Here is a 16,391-nt window from a genome sequence, read left to right on the forward strand (position 1 = left end):
TCCTCTTGCTGGTCTATGGAAGTAAAATGCAATCCTGTCAGATGATATCCTTCTGTGTCCCTGGGGCTGCAGGGAGAGGGTATAAAAGCCCAATGGCTTGATTAGCATAATTAAGGCAATCAAGGCTGTAGCTTTGTTGCAGCTGCCACCTGAGTGTGCAGCCTTTTGCTGCCATGGAGCACAAGTTGAAAGGCTGCACACAATGAAGGGGAATTTTACTGGTGGTGGCCTGCAGAGCACCTGCGTGTCAGCGTGGTCAAAGATGAGCAAGAGCAGAAGGGATTACAAGGAGGAGGGATTGGATGACAGCCCATTATGGAGACACTTGACACACAGCTCATCTCATAACTGTATTTGTCATAGAAAGAGACCTAGTGAAAGAGTAATTGTTGTGTTTGCCTTCCTGGAGGTGCTCTGGGACAGTTTCAAACGCATCAGGTTGCTGGGGGTGGGGAGGGGCAGTTCACAGATGCCAAAGGGTTGTCCTGGTCAGGACACATCCTTCCCCAGAAGGGATGTGTCTGTTTTAAGTCTGCCTAAATGCATTAACCCATTTACATCCTGAATGAATTGATTATTCTTGTGTGTGAGGAGGGAGTTGCACGTCCTAGTCAGGACACATCCTGAGGGATCCTTCCCCAGAAGGGATGTATCTGTCTTAAGTCTGCCTAAATGCATTAACCCATAGATAATTTACATCCTGAATGAATGGATTATTCTTGTGTGTGAGGAGGGAGTTGCATTAAGATGTTTCTGTGTGATGAGGAGGAGGATGTCTGCTGGAAACAGCTGAAAAGGGTCTAAACCATCAAAGTCTCAGAGCTGGTGGTTTGTTGTTTGGTTTGGGTTTTTTTCCAAGCAAGGATTTAAATAGCATCCACCTCCCAAAGTTTCTTTTATCCGAGTGAGACAACTCACTGGCAAACATGTTCATTTGTCTTTTTCTTCCGTGCTAAGTTTGCAAGACAAAAATTGCTTCTCTCTGAATAGAAAACTCCCTCTCTTTAATTCCTGCTGTGTGACCCGGTGCTGTTTTTTGTCAGAAGGGGTGGAGAAGCAAAGAGACAGGCTGTTTGAAGTACAGTTGCTAACGGTGTTCAATGCAACTTGTATTTAGGAGGAAACGGCCCTGCAGGATCCTGGGCTTGTGCTGTGGCCCAAAGATGGCTTTGGCAAGAGGGCAGCTGCTAAGCTGGGCTTCAGGCTGGTAAGAGAACGCTTCAATATTGCATGCCGCTCGTTTTTAATTCATTAATTATCTGTTGGATCTGCAGGCAGTGTGACTCATCTGCTGACAGATTAGCTAGTCTTTGAACGCTTCCCAGGAAAAATACTAGTCATCAGGAAGGAGGCTGGTCATCAGCACGTCGGCATCTGGGTGTCTGTGCTGTGTGGGGTTTTGCAGAACTTGAGGAGTTTCTGTGGCCGAGGGCAGGAGAGGGGCTGAGCCTGTGATGTGCTGTTATCCCTGTCTGAGCACTCCGCTGTGAGGGAGAAACAACTTCCACTGAGGCTTGTGTGCGTGTCCCCTTAGTGGGTCTCCTACCCTTTGCGAAGACTCAGGTGACACAGGTGGCACCAGCAGTGTCCCTACCCTTGCGCCCTTTGCAAAGACTCAGGTGGCACCAGCAGTGTCCCTACCCTTGCCACATGCGACTGTAGCACAACACTGTCCCAGACACAGGCTGTTGGGCAGCCCAGATCCAGCCCGGCTCTGTGCAGGGAGTAACGCGCCGGCCGCCGTTGCCATAGCAAAGTTTGGATCCCTGAAGAGCTTTTAAGTTGTGTATCCAAACAGTGAGGCACAGCGGCGGGTTAAAGGGCAGATAAGAAATGTGTTTTTATCTCACTTGATGTACAGTCACTGAATACACACGCTGGAACGGCACTTTGTCTCCGGGGAGCTGACAGCTGCATTCTGCTAAATCATTTCACGCTTTATTTAACAGAATTTGTATTTGTTTGCAGAAGATCAATAACGTTGGCTGACAGGCTGAGCTGGCAAACTTGATGAGCGTGGACTTCCTTAAGAAATCAAGGTTGGTGTGCAAAAGGGGAGGGAATGGTGCTACAAACCAGTAGTCAAGTGGTTGCTCTGTCAATAGGGCTGTGTTCCAAGCGGGACCAGTCACTGGGAAGAGCACGTGGGGCTTCTGGCTTCCAAGGAATAAGGGGAAAAAAAGTGAAGGGGTGGCCTGGTGACAAATAGAGAAAGTAAAAGCTACTCGGGGCTTTAAGAATGGAGAGGGGCAGGAATTGTTTCAGATTTAACTTTAGGAAAGTGCTTACAGCATTGCTTTGTGGTGTCTCCCAGCTCTAGAAGCAGCAGAGGGAAGGTTGTTCTGGAGTGGGTCTCGCAAGTGGCCACCGAGATGTCATTCAGAAGGGTGTAAAACAGCCACCTGCGTGGGACTGTGGGCTCCTCGCTGCTCAGGGGCTGCTGCAACCACATCCTGGGTGAGTTCCCAGTAAAGCCAGAGAGGATTTGGGTACTGGTGCCATTGGCCTGGGAGGGAGCAAGAGGATTTGGGTACTGGTGCCATTGGCTTGGGAGGGAGCAAGTGTTTGTTTCCTGAGACCTGTACTCTCCACAAAATAGTGCAAACCAGGAGCTTTCCAGGTGACAGCTGCTTTGCTCTGACACTTACCTTTTTTCCACTAGGACCTGATCTACAGCTGGCTGGAGGAAAAAGTGGTTCCCTGCGTTCTTCTGTTCCAGAATAAAATAAGTTATGGGAAATCTTGGGAGCTGAAGTTGGGTTTTTTGTGGTGTTGGTGTGGTTTTTTGGTAAAGGTTGTCTATTTGAGCAGGTAGAAAGGATTTGGGGTTAAAATGCTTTCTGAAATTCAAGCAGTTGTGGGCTTACCCTTCACAGCAAAACCTGCTGCTCCCCGATACCTAAAGACTTGAGTGTCTGCAGACACTGAAAGTTGAGGACAAGCAATTTGTGATAACAGCGTGACAAAACTAGTGATGGGTGAGCCAGGACTGGTGACAGAAATGGCTCTAGTGGTGTGTGTGGAAGCTGAGAGTGGGAAGAAGTGAGAGGCAGCAGGTTCTTTGTGTGGTAAGTGCTTGAAAAGGAGTATGTTTAACTCCGGGGCTGGGCTACACCCTTGGCTGGAAAAACCTCCCTTTTTGAAAAGGGAAAGGAGGGTGGACGTTGCGGTTCCTCGTGTGTGCAAACAGCTCTGCCCACGGGCTGGACGGGGTTCCTGGCAGGATGCTGTGCTTTTTTTCCAGACCTGTTCATTTTGCCCTCTGCATCGAGGTGCTGCCCATGGCCACCTTCAAAGTCACCTGCAAGGGTTCAAAGGCACCTGCAAGGGACTGTGCCCCAGCTGGTTTGAGGAGGTTTTGGTGCTGTCTGGGTCGGGTGACTGGAGGATCAGGCTCGTTCTTGTCATAAAAGAGGTTTTGCTGAGTGTTCCTGAGATAAAAAAAACAGGCCTAACAGGCTGCCTTGGTACCATTGTAAGGTGGCTGTGATGTGAACAAAGGTTAATTTGAGACCTGGGAACTCCAACCTGGAGATTACATCTAAAACTTAGAGGCTAATCTTCAGTAATGCTCACTTGAACTGGCTGGAAGCAGTTGGAGGGGGTTTGAGGTTCCCTGGTTGAGGGCCAGGCTGTCTCTCCCAGTAAATCACTGCTCCCAGAGCTCCAGCAGGGTGCCTGCCCCCCTGCCAGCCCCTCTCCACCCTTTAACCCTTCCCCTCTCACACCACCTTCCCCTTCTCCAGTCCAGGGTTCACTGCTCCGTGCTACTACAGCTCCTCTGCTGCAGGAAGCTGGGGTTGGGGTCTCACCCCCAGCCCTTTCAGTGAAACGACAGGAACAGGCATTAAAAAAATCATCATTCAACATTTATGTAATTACACAAAGGGGGGAAGTGTCTCAGGTGACACAGCTCCCACTGCTGTGCCCATGTCAACGCCCCGGCCACCACCAGCTGGAGTAGCCTCAGCAGCGCTGGCTTATCCAGGGTGGCTGAAGGGTGCAAGAACTTCACCTCCTTCGGGAGTTTTTTTGGGAAAAATAATTAAGAATGATGGTCACTTAACCCTGCCCAACGAGCTAGCAGGTCTCCCGACCCACCTGGCTCGGGGCTGCCTTCTCAGAGCACATTGAGGGCACCACATGGATCCTGTGCATGAAAAGCCCAACAGATCCAGTACCACAGGGGTACATCTCCAGGCTGCTTGAGGACCAGCCACGTTTCTGGTGGCCCAGCTGAGCTGCAGTATCCTTACTCTCTGCTGTTGGCTTTAAACTCTTCCTTGTTTGAAAACACCACGTCCTAGGAAGGGGAAGATGACAGGACACACTCTGTCTGTCACAGGAGAGGGCAGCTGGGCCGCTGTCTCTCACCAATCATGGAGACAACCAGATCCTTCTGGAAAGTGGCACATGTCAACCTGGCCAGAGTTCAGGCTTTCTGCGGGCGGGGAGGAAGATGTTCTCCAAACACACCACCTTCCTGTTAGCAAGACAATCCAGTCTCCAGTGCAAGGATTCCTCATGCTTATTCTGGTCCCACCACGGCGATGAACATTTGAGCTGGGGCATAATGGCAAGGTGAAGGGCGTTCTTCCAGCCAGAGGCTGCCCCACACACACCTCCAGCACCCTCTTCCAGCTCCTTCTGTGCTTCCCAGCTGTGTTTGTGGGGCTGAGAGGTCACAGCCACGTGTCTCGGTGCTTCTTGGCACCCAAAAGGCCACGTTCAATCACATCGAGCCATGAAATGTTGCTGGAGATCCCCGAGGAAATGCAACATTTCTCTACCAGCTTCAGCTTGCCCCTGACCATCACACCGGCTGCGGTGTGGAGGGCCTGCTCCTTGGGCTGGTTGGCCAGTTGGGGAGATCCCTCAACGAGGGAGGTGGTGGCCTTCAGGAAAGAGGAGAAGAGCCACAGGAGTCCTTGGACTTGCCCCGGTGGGCGACTGGGCAGCCTCACCGCTGGTAGAGGGTGATGATCCCTGCTCGGTGCAGTCTCCTCCACAGCGCTGCCTCCAGCATCATGTCGTGGTTGGCGTAAAACACCAGCGGCTTCTTCTCCAGCTCATAGTAGTGGTCTGAGAACTGCTCGTAGTTGGAGGTGATGAACCCATAGGCACTGACCTGCAGGGAGGGAGGTGGGACAGACAGACAGGGTCAGGGCTCCACCTCAGGTGGTCCATTCACTACCACCACCCTCCAGGGACAGGGGGGTGGCAGATGTAGGACAGCCACCACGACATGTTGGTCCCTATCAGGATCCAGCAGCTAAAGGGGGGGGGTTTTCCAAGAGGAAGATGACCCCATGGCCTCTTACCAGCAGCTAAAGGGGGGGTCCACAGGGGGAAGGTGGCCTCTTACCTGGTCGCAGGTGTGGAGCGCGGTGAGGAGCATGAGGGCGCCGGTGCTGGGCATGTAGAGCGACCCGTACTGCGTGTTCAGGAGCTCCGACCGCAGGAACCTGCCAGGGGACACGGCCAGTTTTGGGGGGGGGCTCACGGCTGGCACAGCACTGTGGCCCCCAGCACCCATCCAGCCCCCACCCTGCGCTCAGTAAGGCAGGAGCACCAAGCAAAGTGTGGATTCTCTGATGGCTGCTACTAAGGTTCAGCTCGTTGGCTGCAGGTTGCTGAACGGCACCCGCCTGCTGTTTAAAAATCCTCCCCCCTCCCCCCCCAACCCACCCACCTGCTTCTGTGAAAGGTAGGAAATGACAATCCCTTTGGGCCCCATCTCTGCTCCTGTTAGACTAGGTCAAAAATTAATTTGTTGTGGGACATGGGGGGCGAGGTGAGAAAGGTGAGGCTGTGCCAGGAGGGGACATGAGCTGTGCTGCCATGAATGGGAATGGCGGGGGACAAATCTCTCTGCAGAGAGCAGGACAGAGGTGGTTCCAGTGCCCAGGGAGGACTGGGACCACGCTTTGATGCTGGGCAGGCACCAAGAGAGCAGTGGCGGGGGGCAGGCGGTCTGTGCCCAGCCCAGAGCAGAGCCAAACAGCAGCCGTGGTCCTCATCATCCTCACCTCGCTGTCAGGTACTGCAAGAAATCAGGGTGCAGCAGCTTGAACTTCTCTGCAGATGCCTCTGGTCCAAAATACTTCTGTGGCCTGTAGTGGGGTGAAGAGAAGGGCAGAATTCACAAGTCATGCTCCCTCCAGTGAGACACCGAAGATGCTGGGGAGATCTTGGGGGGTTACTCACTTGTCCCCCTTGTCCGAGCCCTCGGGGACTGGGCTGCCCTGGATGGCCGACTTCAGCATCATGTAGTCACGGATGTCCGAGGGGATGAAGATGTACCTCAGGTCCTGCAGTGGGGACATAGATGTGGGACTTGTGGGGGCTTTGGGGCACTGCCCACACCAGCAGGGCAAGGAATGAGGGCTCCTGAGATGAGGAGAAGGTTTGGGGGGGAAGCCTAGCCTCAGGTGACAATTTGGGGTCACCTCCCCAACAAGCCCTTGGGGGTCTCACCTTGGCCTGGGGTATCTGGGTGAAGCCATACTCCTCGTAGGCAATGAGGGAGTTCTTCATGGTGTTCACCGTGAAGCCGTAGAAGGAGATCTTGGTCCCGACGTCCTCCTCGAAGCCTTTGATCACGGCACCGTTGATCCTGTGGGGAAAATGGCAGGACGTGTGTCCAGGGCTGGCCTCTCCCCACCACCCATGGCCCCATCCTGCCCAGGACTCATCCCCACCTGAAGACCAGGTCGTGTGCGTCGATGGCCTTGCCCTGCCGTGAGCCGTTGAGGATGCCACCGTTGCCCACCACGGCGCAGCGGACGCAGCCCCCGGGGAAGGCGTCCCGGTCGAAGAGGTGCCTGTTGGCGGAGGCGTTGAGGAGCTGGAGGGTGCTGCCCACCACTGGAACGGAGCAGGATGGGACCAGTCAGCAGGGAAAAGGTGTGTGTCAGCCCACACGAGCACTTGCACGCTTAGGGGAAAAGGTGTCAGCCCACACGAGCACTTGCACGCTTAAGTGTGCAACAGCATCCACGGACAAGCTTGCACAAGAGCACATCCAGGAGCAGCACATGAGAGAGCTCACACCATCCTTGTGTAGGAGAGGAGTCTACAGGTGGGATGGGGGGACACCAGCCAGCCCCATCTCTCCCAAGCTTGGTGTCCCCCCCTCACAGCCCCCACTTTCCTAAGCCTGCTCCAAACAGTGGCCACCTGAGGCCGTGCAAGGCACGGGGGACGCGTCCGACCATCACCAGCCCCAACCCTGTGGGTGCTGCAGCCCGCAGTCGCCATGTCCCCTCCTGACAATGTCTCCTTGCAAATGCCACCAGCTCTGCCCCCCAACCCCTGCCGTCCCCAGCACTTCCCAGCCCAGGGACTGAAGCCGGCGGCTGTCAGAGAGCAGAGAGTGGGTTTGGGGTGGGAAGGGAAACAATCTCCAGCCACAACAATGGAGCGGGTTGTCCGAGCCCCTCTGGTCCCAGTTAATAATCACGCACACACTGGGGCTTTTATTCGGGGAAAATGTCACAAGATGCAGCAAACAGTGTTTGCAAAGCTGTCCCTTCCGCCCCGCGCCCTGGGAGGCAGCGTGGGAAGAGATCAAGGTCCCTGGTCCTCTGCTGGGCTCCTCTGCCTGCCCCACATCTCCACACCCTCCCATCACCCCCCACCCTATCTCCTGCCACCCCCATCCCGGTTGGGTCCATACCTGTGTGGGACAAGCCCTGCCAGCCGTAGGGGACGTGTCGTGTCTTCAGCCTGTCCCAGGTCTCTGGGGTGAAGTGCTGGTCCCACATCAGCACGGGGGTGTCAAAGCGGAAGATCTCCCCAAACGTGGGGTCTGCCTTTGCTCTGGCCACCACTGAGCGGGGACACCTGCTTGGCTGAGAGGGAGGAGGACCTCAGTTGAGTCTCCAGCCTAGGTCTACCTTCTGTCCGACATCTCCACCCCTCAGCAGGCACCGAGGAGAGGACAAACCCAGGGACAGAAATGCTCCTTGTCCACCACATGTTCTGCTGCATCCCCCAGGCAGGGCACTGCCTCATGCCTCGGTTTCCTGCTGCAAAACACCCTTTGGTACCCAGCTGGGAGGACCAGGGCTTAGAGTCACCCGAGAGCATTAATCCCATGAAAGATTCAGCACCATCTAGTGTGGGCACCCCACAAAAGGCTTCTGCTGTACAAGAACAGCCCCAGTGCCCAGGACTGGTCCCTCCCAGAGCCTGGGTTGGTGCTCATGAGTCCCCAGCCCGGGCTGGTGGCCCAGGTGTTACGGAGTTAGGAATTGGAGGGAGCTGGTTCCAGCCTCTCCATTGGGGAATTGCTCAGGGAGGGGCTGCAACCACAGCAGGGTGGCCTGGGGAGACCCATGTTGTACGGACAGAGGAGGTTGCTCCTCTGCACACGCACACAAACCCCCTTCTAGATGCTGCTGCTCCTCCTCAGCTTCCCCACACAGAACTTCACCCAACAAATCCCAGCAAAGAGGGGGACTGGGGACACTGATGGCACTGTGCTAATCATTACCTGCTTTTTGCTGGGCTTGGGCTCCTCCAGCTCAGCAGAAGGCTTGAAGGACTTCCCACTGGAAAGGGGGAAACATATAGCAGAGTTAAAAATCCATCCCTTGGGCACTGGGGAACCCCACAGTGGGCAGGGGGCTCCCAGCTCGTGCCACCTTCCCCCTTACCTCTCCAAGCCACCTCCAAGGTTCCATCTGCGGCCGCCAGCTCGGCGCGATGTCCCCGGCGGAGCCAGGACCAGTGGCTCTGGCTGCAGCAGACTGGGAGAAGAAGCCAGTGGGGGGTCAGCTGGGGAGGTGACACTGAGCCACAGCACCCAGCCCAGCCTCGGGGGGACCCTGCTGAGACCTCCCCAGCTCTTCTCACCATTCTGTACCCTTCCCGAGCCCAAGGGTGATGGGGCTGGGCTCGGGAAGGACACATCTCCCCCACCTGCGAGAGCCACGCAGCAGGAACGTGTCACCTCCACTCGGCTCCCCTCTGAGCACCCACCCCCCCCCACCTGCACGTGTTTCTGCAAGTGAAGGGCCACAGACTTCCAAAATACAGAGTTTATGCAAAAAGCAGCCACCGTCTCCTGGTGGTCGCACCTCCAGGACCCCCATGTACCAAAAACTGCACCCAGCCCAGCCTTGGGGGGACCCTGCTGAGACCTCCCCAGCTCTTCTCACCATTCTATATCCTTCCCGAGCCTGAGGGGGATGGGGCTGGGAAGAGCTGGGCTGGCCAGCCCGACAGATTTAGTTGCTCCAGTGGAGAAGCAACTGGCAGCAGAGATCTTGAGGCTCTTGGGGTCTACAGGACTGGCCCCTCTGCCCTGGGGCCAGCTGGGGCATGCCCTGACCCTTCATTTAGCACTGGGGGACAGACACAGAGAGCTTCCCACCCTGAGCATCCACGGGGTGCCCTGAGCCCCACGGGGTGAGGCAGAGCAGACTCTGGAGGGAGGATGTGGGGCTGGGGGCCAGGGTCACAGCCCTGGCGAGCAGGAGGTGGGAGCCCACCGGAGGGGAACAGGCTCCCATTCATCCCTGCACAGAAGGGCCCTTCAGAGCCCCCCCCCCGGCGCCGCCTCCAGCCCAGCCGGCAGGTGCTCCGGCCAGAAGGGGGGTATTGTGGAGGAGACAAGGGCCCCCTTGTTACGGGATCTCTGCTCGGGAGCCTGGGGACAGGTAGAGGCAGGTGGGGAGCGGAGCTCTGCCTCCCCCCCCCCAAGCAGTGGGCATTGGGTTTCCATCCCCACCGCGGTCCCTGTCAACACCAGCAGCGCCCACAGCCCTGCCTGGGTGAGGATCCAGACCTGTTTGGCCACCCAGACCCCGCTCCGTGCCACCACAGACGTGGCAGAACAGCCCAACACCTTGCCTGGGGCTGGCACTGGGGCTTGAGCACCTCCCTGGACAAAGAGCTGGGGCCACACAGGCTTCAGCTCTGCTTTATGCAAAAAGCAGCCACCGTCTCCTGGTGGTCGCATCTCCAGGACCCCCCACGTACCAAAAACTGCACCCAGCACAGCCTCAGGGTGACCCTGCTGAGACCTCCCCAGCTCTTCTCACCATTCTGTACCCTTCCTGAGCCCAAGGGGGATGGGGCTGGGCTTGGGAAGGACACAGAGTGGTGTACCCTCCTTCTTTGCCCCATCCCAGCACTGTCAGCTCTGGGCAGGGGGTGTTGAGGGTGAAGGTGCCCCCCATCCCTCCCCAAGCACCACCAGTGGAGCAGGGCAGCTTTTTAGCCAGCCCATCTTGCCTCGGTGTCCCATAAAAAGGCAGCTCCTCAGAAGAGCTGCTGCCCTGCAGAGCCCCCACCACCTAAAACACACACGCTCCAGCCCTGCCCCGTGGCCACATCCATCCTGCCCTTCAAACACATGCAATGAGCCATCCTGCTGCACACAGGAGTGCTGGCTGTGGGGCTGGCCCCAGAGGTAGGGAGAGGGGTCGGGCAACCTGCTGGTGTCACCTCCCCTTGCAGCCACCAGCTCATCCCAGGAGCACCAGAGCCGGCGAGAGGAGGTAGGGCAAATCTCCATGAGAGTCCACCAAGGTGGGACCGACCCATCCCAGGGAGATGCGCTCATCCCGGGAGCACCAGAGCCAGCAAGAGGAGGTAGGGCAAATCTCCATGAGAGTCCACCAAGGTGGGACCGAGCCATCCCAGGGAGATGCTGGAGCTGCAGCTTTCTGCAGGGCCTCTCTGGTGTCACCACCGTGAGCATCTAAATAAACCCAGCCTGACCCAACTTGCCTGTTCCCTTGGCTCATGGATGGGAGGATCCATGTGCAGCCATGTGCAGAGACTCCGGCTGGGAAAGGCTATCCAAAGGCTGTACAAGACCTCGTGGATAGGCTGGAGGCTGCTCTTCCAGCCCATCTCTGCTGGTACAGGCAGCACATGTCAGTCAGAGCAGAGCTCACCTCTCAAGGGTCTCACAGCAGCTACGAGGAGAGCTCTGGACTCTAACTTAGCTGAGCTCGCCCCCAGCCCTGCTGCTTCCTCCATCTCACGACCCAGGAGATCTCCACCCAGCCCACGTGCCTCGCAGGCAGGAGCTCATCAATGCTACCAGCACCTGAACGACAGACCAGGGACTGATGAAACCCCCCTGCTCCAAACCCAGAGCCAGAACCAGCTCCTGCAAAGCACTGAGCTCCCTGGAGCTGCACACACCCCCTGCACCCAAAGCCCCTGGTTTGGCCACCCACCCTTTTTCTGGCCATGGAGGTGCAATCCACCACCAAACCCCAAAAGCCATTACCTTCTCACTCCATACCCAGGCTCCACACACAAACAGCCTCTCCCAGCCCTGCTGCCTCCTCAGCAATCCCCTGACCATCAGGCTCACGAGCCCCAGCTGCACATCTCTTGGCCACCCAGCCCTCCAAGCTCTCCCACCCTTGTTTCTTGGTACAAACCCATCCCTTTCCCCTCCCCAGCTTGTCCCAGTGCCTGCAGGACAGGGCAAAGTCCCTGGCACTAGCAGCAGGAGGGTGCTGTGCTCCTTCCCCAACTGCCAGGGATGCACCTGGGACAAGGCGGGGGGCTCAGGGGGGCTGGAGGGAGGTGGCCACAGGTAGCCCAGCAGGTTGGTTCTTGCTGACATTCAGTTGGCACCAGGACCCAGCTGTGCCCAGACACGGTGTGTGGCGCTTGCTCATCCCCAGGGCTTGTGTTGACCTGATCAAGCCAAATCTGTGCGTCAGCACCTCCCTGCTCCTGCATCCCAGCCACCTCCCCAGCATCGCTGTGCCCGTTGCCCAAAACCCTGCCGGGGAGGGTGTGGGGTGGCTGCTCCCCCCTTACCCCCCCAACCCCAGCCCCACAGCTGCTTAGATGCACGTCAGGGAGCCGAACGCTTTGACGTCACCCGCCAGGATGTGGCGAAGCACCTCGTGATGCTTGGTTGACTCAGAAGATGACAACCCTCCCCAGGACCGGCTGATGCACAATGGGGCTCCGGGGAAGGAGTGGCCCGTGGCTGCGCGGGCACTGGCCACAGCAGCGGGGCCAGCCAAGCCTGGCTACGTTCTCTCACTGCCGTGGCATTCACAAATATGACGTCTCTGGTCCATGGCCTCCTCCCGTTTCCGGAAGATAACACCGTTTATGAGTGTTGGGAGCACACACTCCAGCCTTATCTCCCGCAAACACTCCCAGGGCCCTGCAGAGCCATTTGAAGGAGCCGAAGCAGCAACGTGAACACGCTCTCGGGAGCCGTTTGCTCCATCCCACCACGAAGGGCTGAGGTCCAGGGAGCATCTCCCCCCCAGCACAGAGCCAGAGCGGCACGGTGAGGCTGGGCACGGCTCCGTGCTCATCCCATCTGCCCTAATAAAAAAGGCAGGAGCAGTCCCAGCAGCTCGCTGGCGGGGATTCAGAGGGATGGATAGGCAAGGAGCAGGATGGGGCTGTGCCCAGCCCAACCTGGGGGCTCTCAGGACTTGGTTCCTTGCAGCACCACTGGCCACAGAGTGGCTAGATCTGTGGGGACAGGGGCATTTCACCCATCACCATAGAGTCCCCACTTCGGCCACCAGCTTTGAGCTGAACTGGAAGAGGACTTGGCATTGGGTATCTTTGCATCAAAAGCAGTGTGGGGATTCTGCCCCCCTGCTCTGCTCTGATGAGACCCCCTGCAGTGCTGCCTCCATCAGAAGGACATGGACCTGTTGGAGTGGGTCCAGAGGAGACCACGAAGATGCTCTGAGGGCTGGAGCCCCCCTGCTGTGAGGACAGGCCGAGAGTTGGGGTTCAGCCTGGAGAAGAGAAGGCTCCGGGGAGACCTTATTGTGGCCTTTCAATACTTAAAGGGGGGTTATAAAAAACATGGGGACAAACGTTTTAGCAGGGCCTGTTGTGAAAGGACAAGAGGTAATGGCTTTAAATTAAAAAAGGGAAGATTTAAACTAGATATAAGAAAGAAATTCTTTACTGTGAGGGTGGTGAGAGCCTGGCCCAGGTTGCCCAGAGAAGCTGTGGCTGCCCCATCCCTGGAGGGGTTCAAGGGCAGGTTGGAGGGGACTTTGAGCAACCTTGTGTTGGGAGGTGTCCCTGCCCAGGGCAGGGAGGTTGGACTAGATGACTTTTAAAAGTCCTTTCCAGCCCAAACTATTCTGTGACTTTATCTAGCCCTCAGGTGATTTGGTGCTGGTAGCAGCAAGCATTAGTCGGGGTGTGGGGGGGGTCAGCTTTCTCCAGGCCCCCTTCATCCCCCCGTAAGTCTGCATGGAGACAAGCTGCATGCACACACGCTGCATGCACACACACACACCCCTGCTGAAATGGGACTGCCTGCACCGACGTGTGGGCACCCCTGACCCCCCCTCTTTCTGCCCCGGGGGTGGGCAGAGCGGGAGCTGTGAGGGCACATCAGCCATTCAAGGCTGTCCTGGCTTCACCTCCAGAGCAGGGCATAGAATCACAGAATCTTCTAGGTTGGAAGGGACCTTAAAGATCATCTTGTCCAACCATCAACCTAACTCTGACAAAAACAGACACCCACACAACAAACAAGAAGCAACACCATCACTAAACCATACCTCCCAGCACTACATCAACCCGGCTTTTGAACACCTCCAGGGATGGTGCCTCAACCACCTCCCTGGGCAGCCCATTCCAATGTCTGATCATCTAGTCCAACCATCAACCTAACTCTGACAAAAAAATAAATAAGAAATAAGTAATAAATAAAAAAAAAAAGTCACTAAACCATATTCCCGAGGACCATGTCAACCCGTCTTTCGAACACCTCCAGGGATGGTGCCTCAACCACTTCCCTGGGCAGCGCCGATCCCTCCGGGTGCACAGTTCGGGCTGGACAAGCCACAACCATGGGGCAGCGTGTTTGTAAACACGGGGAATGGGAGCGAGCAGGACACACTCTGGTTTGGGTCTGGCTTCAGTGGTTGGCTTAAAGCCAAGAGGAGAAGCCCAGGAGAGCTTTGGAGCACAGCTCAGCTCCCTGTTACCTTGCCCTGGGCTCTTCTGTGGGGCTGGATGAAAGGATGGGACCCTTGGACCCATTGGTTGTGGGGCAGGAGCCTGGGCTGGCTCTGTGGTGGGGGGACCCGGGGCTGGGGCAAGTCCAGGCAGGGTTAGGTGGGGAGCCTAACTGGCTTGGTGGTGGGAAGAACCTGCTTCCACCTCCCATTCCATGGGTCTCCTCCACACCCCACTCCTAGGATGTGCCGTGGACCTTGTGCCAGGGCTGGTTTCCATTCCCAGCTCCAGTGTGGTCCTTGGGCACGTCCCAGTGCCCCCGTGGGCCTCAGTTTCCCCTCTCATGGACATCAAACTCTTTGTAGGGAGCTAGTCCAGCCAACCTCCGCCCCGGCTGCTGGGGATATTCCTGCTCCATCTTTGCCTTGGGCAGGACAGGAGGGGGCAAGGGGAGCCCCCAGCTCCCAGCTGGGGACGAGAGAGCACCTGGAGCCCAGGGAGCTGCATCTCCAGCAACTCCCAGTGTAAATCTGGCTGCGCTCAGATCACCCCGTGCAGGACCAGCTCTGGTCCCCACAGCATCCTCCATTCCTGGGCAGCTGGGCTCTGTCACACGGATGGCACCCAGGAGCACCCCACGTGGAGGACAGGGACACCCGTGGGACACTCCTGATCCTCAGAGGAGAGGAGGCTCCCTCACACCCTGCCCGCTCAGCCGCGGTCCCCAGGGCTCCCGGGGTCACCCCAGAACCCCTTGCCTGCTGCTGGAGAGACTCAGGAAGAGCTTGGGGAGGTTGGAGGATGCAGGGAAGGCAGATGGGAGCACAGAGGGGGAGATGCAAATTGCTGGAGTTTGGGAAATGCTGCAGCCCCTGGGAGTTTGGAAGCGGAGGGGGATTACACAGCCCTGGGGATCCCCCTCTCAGGGGGGCAGCCATGTCCTATCCCTGTAGTGTGTAGGGGGGATCAGTGCAGCTCCATGGGGGGGACAAACCTCCACCCAGGACAACCAGGCAGCTCCAACGCTCACCCAGCCCAGCGGGGACACGGGGGACTCATGGAAGGTCTGGTCGCTGAAGGGAGTTTGATCCTGCCGGGGGCTGAGCACCCTCAGCCCTCCCTGGACCCAGCAATGGTCTGAACCCCCACGGGGACCCCTACAGCCCCCCCACGGCCCTGGGGTCCCACTCTGAGCACCCCTGGGCTCAGCTGGTGGCCGTGGGCAGCACCCGGTGGCCAGGACACCTTGGGTTGGGGGGGACACGGGGCGACAGAGCCCGCTGCAAGCACATTTCTCCAACCAACCAACACCGGGGGGCACAGCTGGGATATCCTGCACTAAAGGGTCCACACCAGCACCCCAATTCCCCCTCCCCATCCCAGTGCACGGTAACTCACGCTGGATTTGCACATCCCTGCCTCCCACCCCCTCTTGGGGGGGACACGGGGCGACAGAGCCCGCTGCAAGCACATTTCTCCAACCAACCAACACCGGGGGGCACAGCTGGGATATCCTGCACTAAAGGGTCCACACCGGCACCCTTTCACCACCGGGTGTTTCACCCCCCACAGACCACGCCGACACCCCCGACCCCACGGGGCAGGCTCCCTTGGCCAATTACTGTTTATTAGAAGTTTATCAGAAACTCCAGGCTCCGGGGTGAAGCTCCTGCCCTTGGGGTGCCCGATAATGCACGTACCCACACGGAGCAAGGGCAAACCCGCCCCCCCCCGGGAGCAAATCTGGTGTAAAAAGAGAGGAAAAGGGGGGGGGGGACGACGACACAGCTTTGGGGTGCAACCTCCGGGTTCCTGCCCGCTTCCTGCCCGAAGACATCGCTCCCCCCAAAAAACAACGTGGTTTTTGCAGCAAACAAAACCCTTTGGGGCTTTGTGTCGAGTTCAACAAATGGTTTGGGCTGGGGAGGGGGGGGTGTGGTGGACTTGGGGGTAAGGAAAAACGTGTTTGGGGGGTTTTAAGGGAAATTCAAATGAAGCATTTCCTCGGGAGCGGTGGGAGGGAGGGTGTGAGCCGGGGGGAGGAGGAGGAGGAGGAGGCACCAGGCTGACTGGTTCAGACTCGCTGAGAAAAAAAAAAAAAACTCCAACCAACCAACACCGGGGGGCACAGCTGGGATATCCTGCACTAAAGGGTCCACACCGGCACCCCAATTCCCCCTCCCCATCCCAGTGCTCGGTAACTCACACTGGATTTGCACATCCCTGCCTCTCCCCGTGTCCCCCCCCTCCTTACCTGGCTATGACCCTCTGGCTGGTGGGTGACTCCACCGTGGTGTAGTAGTGGCTGTAGAGGAGCAGGGAAGACGTTAACCCCGCCAGGAGCAAAAAGCAGAGTCGTTTCCAGTGCGGGGATCCCATCCCAGTCACTTCCACCGCTGGAGCAGCGCAGGGAAACGGGAGCCCGGGACCCTGCAAACTTCCCGGCCCCTCTCCTCTCC

At 57.6% G+C, this 16,391-nt stretch overlaps 1 protein-coding gene and 1 long non-coding RNA gene across 2 annotated transcripts; one reads left to right on the forward strand and one right to left on the reverse strand.

The window, feature by feature from the left end:
* The first annotated feature begins 2,290 nt into the window (after nt 1-2,290).
* Nucleotides 2,291-2,754, forward strand: LOC106893013. Its single transcript, XR_001412970.1, has 2 exons — nt 2,291-2,457; nt 2,663-2,754. It is a non-coding gene; the product is annotated as an uncharacterized LOC106893013 (long non-coding RNA).
* A 1,104-nt stretch (nt 2,755-3,858) lies between these two features.
* On the reverse strand, nt 3,859-16,385 carry ST6GALNAC2 (ST6 (alpha-N-acetyl-neuraminyl-2,3-beta-galactosyl-1,3)-N-acetylgalactosaminide alpha-2,6-sialyltransferase 2). Its single transcript, XM_014949398.1, has 10 exons — nt 16,187-16,385; nt 8,661-8,753; nt 8,498-8,555; nt 7,679-7,853; nt 6,702-6,867; nt 6,478-6,616; nt 6,208-6,311; nt 6,030-6,113; nt 5,366-5,465; nt 3,859-5,128 (listed from the first exon to the last, which is right to left on the reverse strand). The coding sequence occupies exons 1-10, from the start codon at nt 16,309-16,311 to the stop codon at nt 4,961-4,963; spliced, it is 1,212 nt and encodes a 403-aa protein (XP_014804884.1). The 5' UTR covers nt 16,312-16,385; the 3' UTR covers nt 3,859-4,960.
* Between the last annotated feature and the right edge of the window lie 6 nt (nt 16,386-16,391).

This window comes from Calidris pugnax, unplaced genomic scaffold (genome assembly GCF_001431845.1).
Source record: "Calidris pugnax isolate Ruff unplaced genomic scaffold, ASM143184v1 scaffold9, whole genome shotgun sequence".
Classification (NCBI taxonomy): Eukaryota; Metazoa; Chordata; class Aves; order Charadriiformes; family Scolopacidae; genus Calidris; species Calidris pugnax.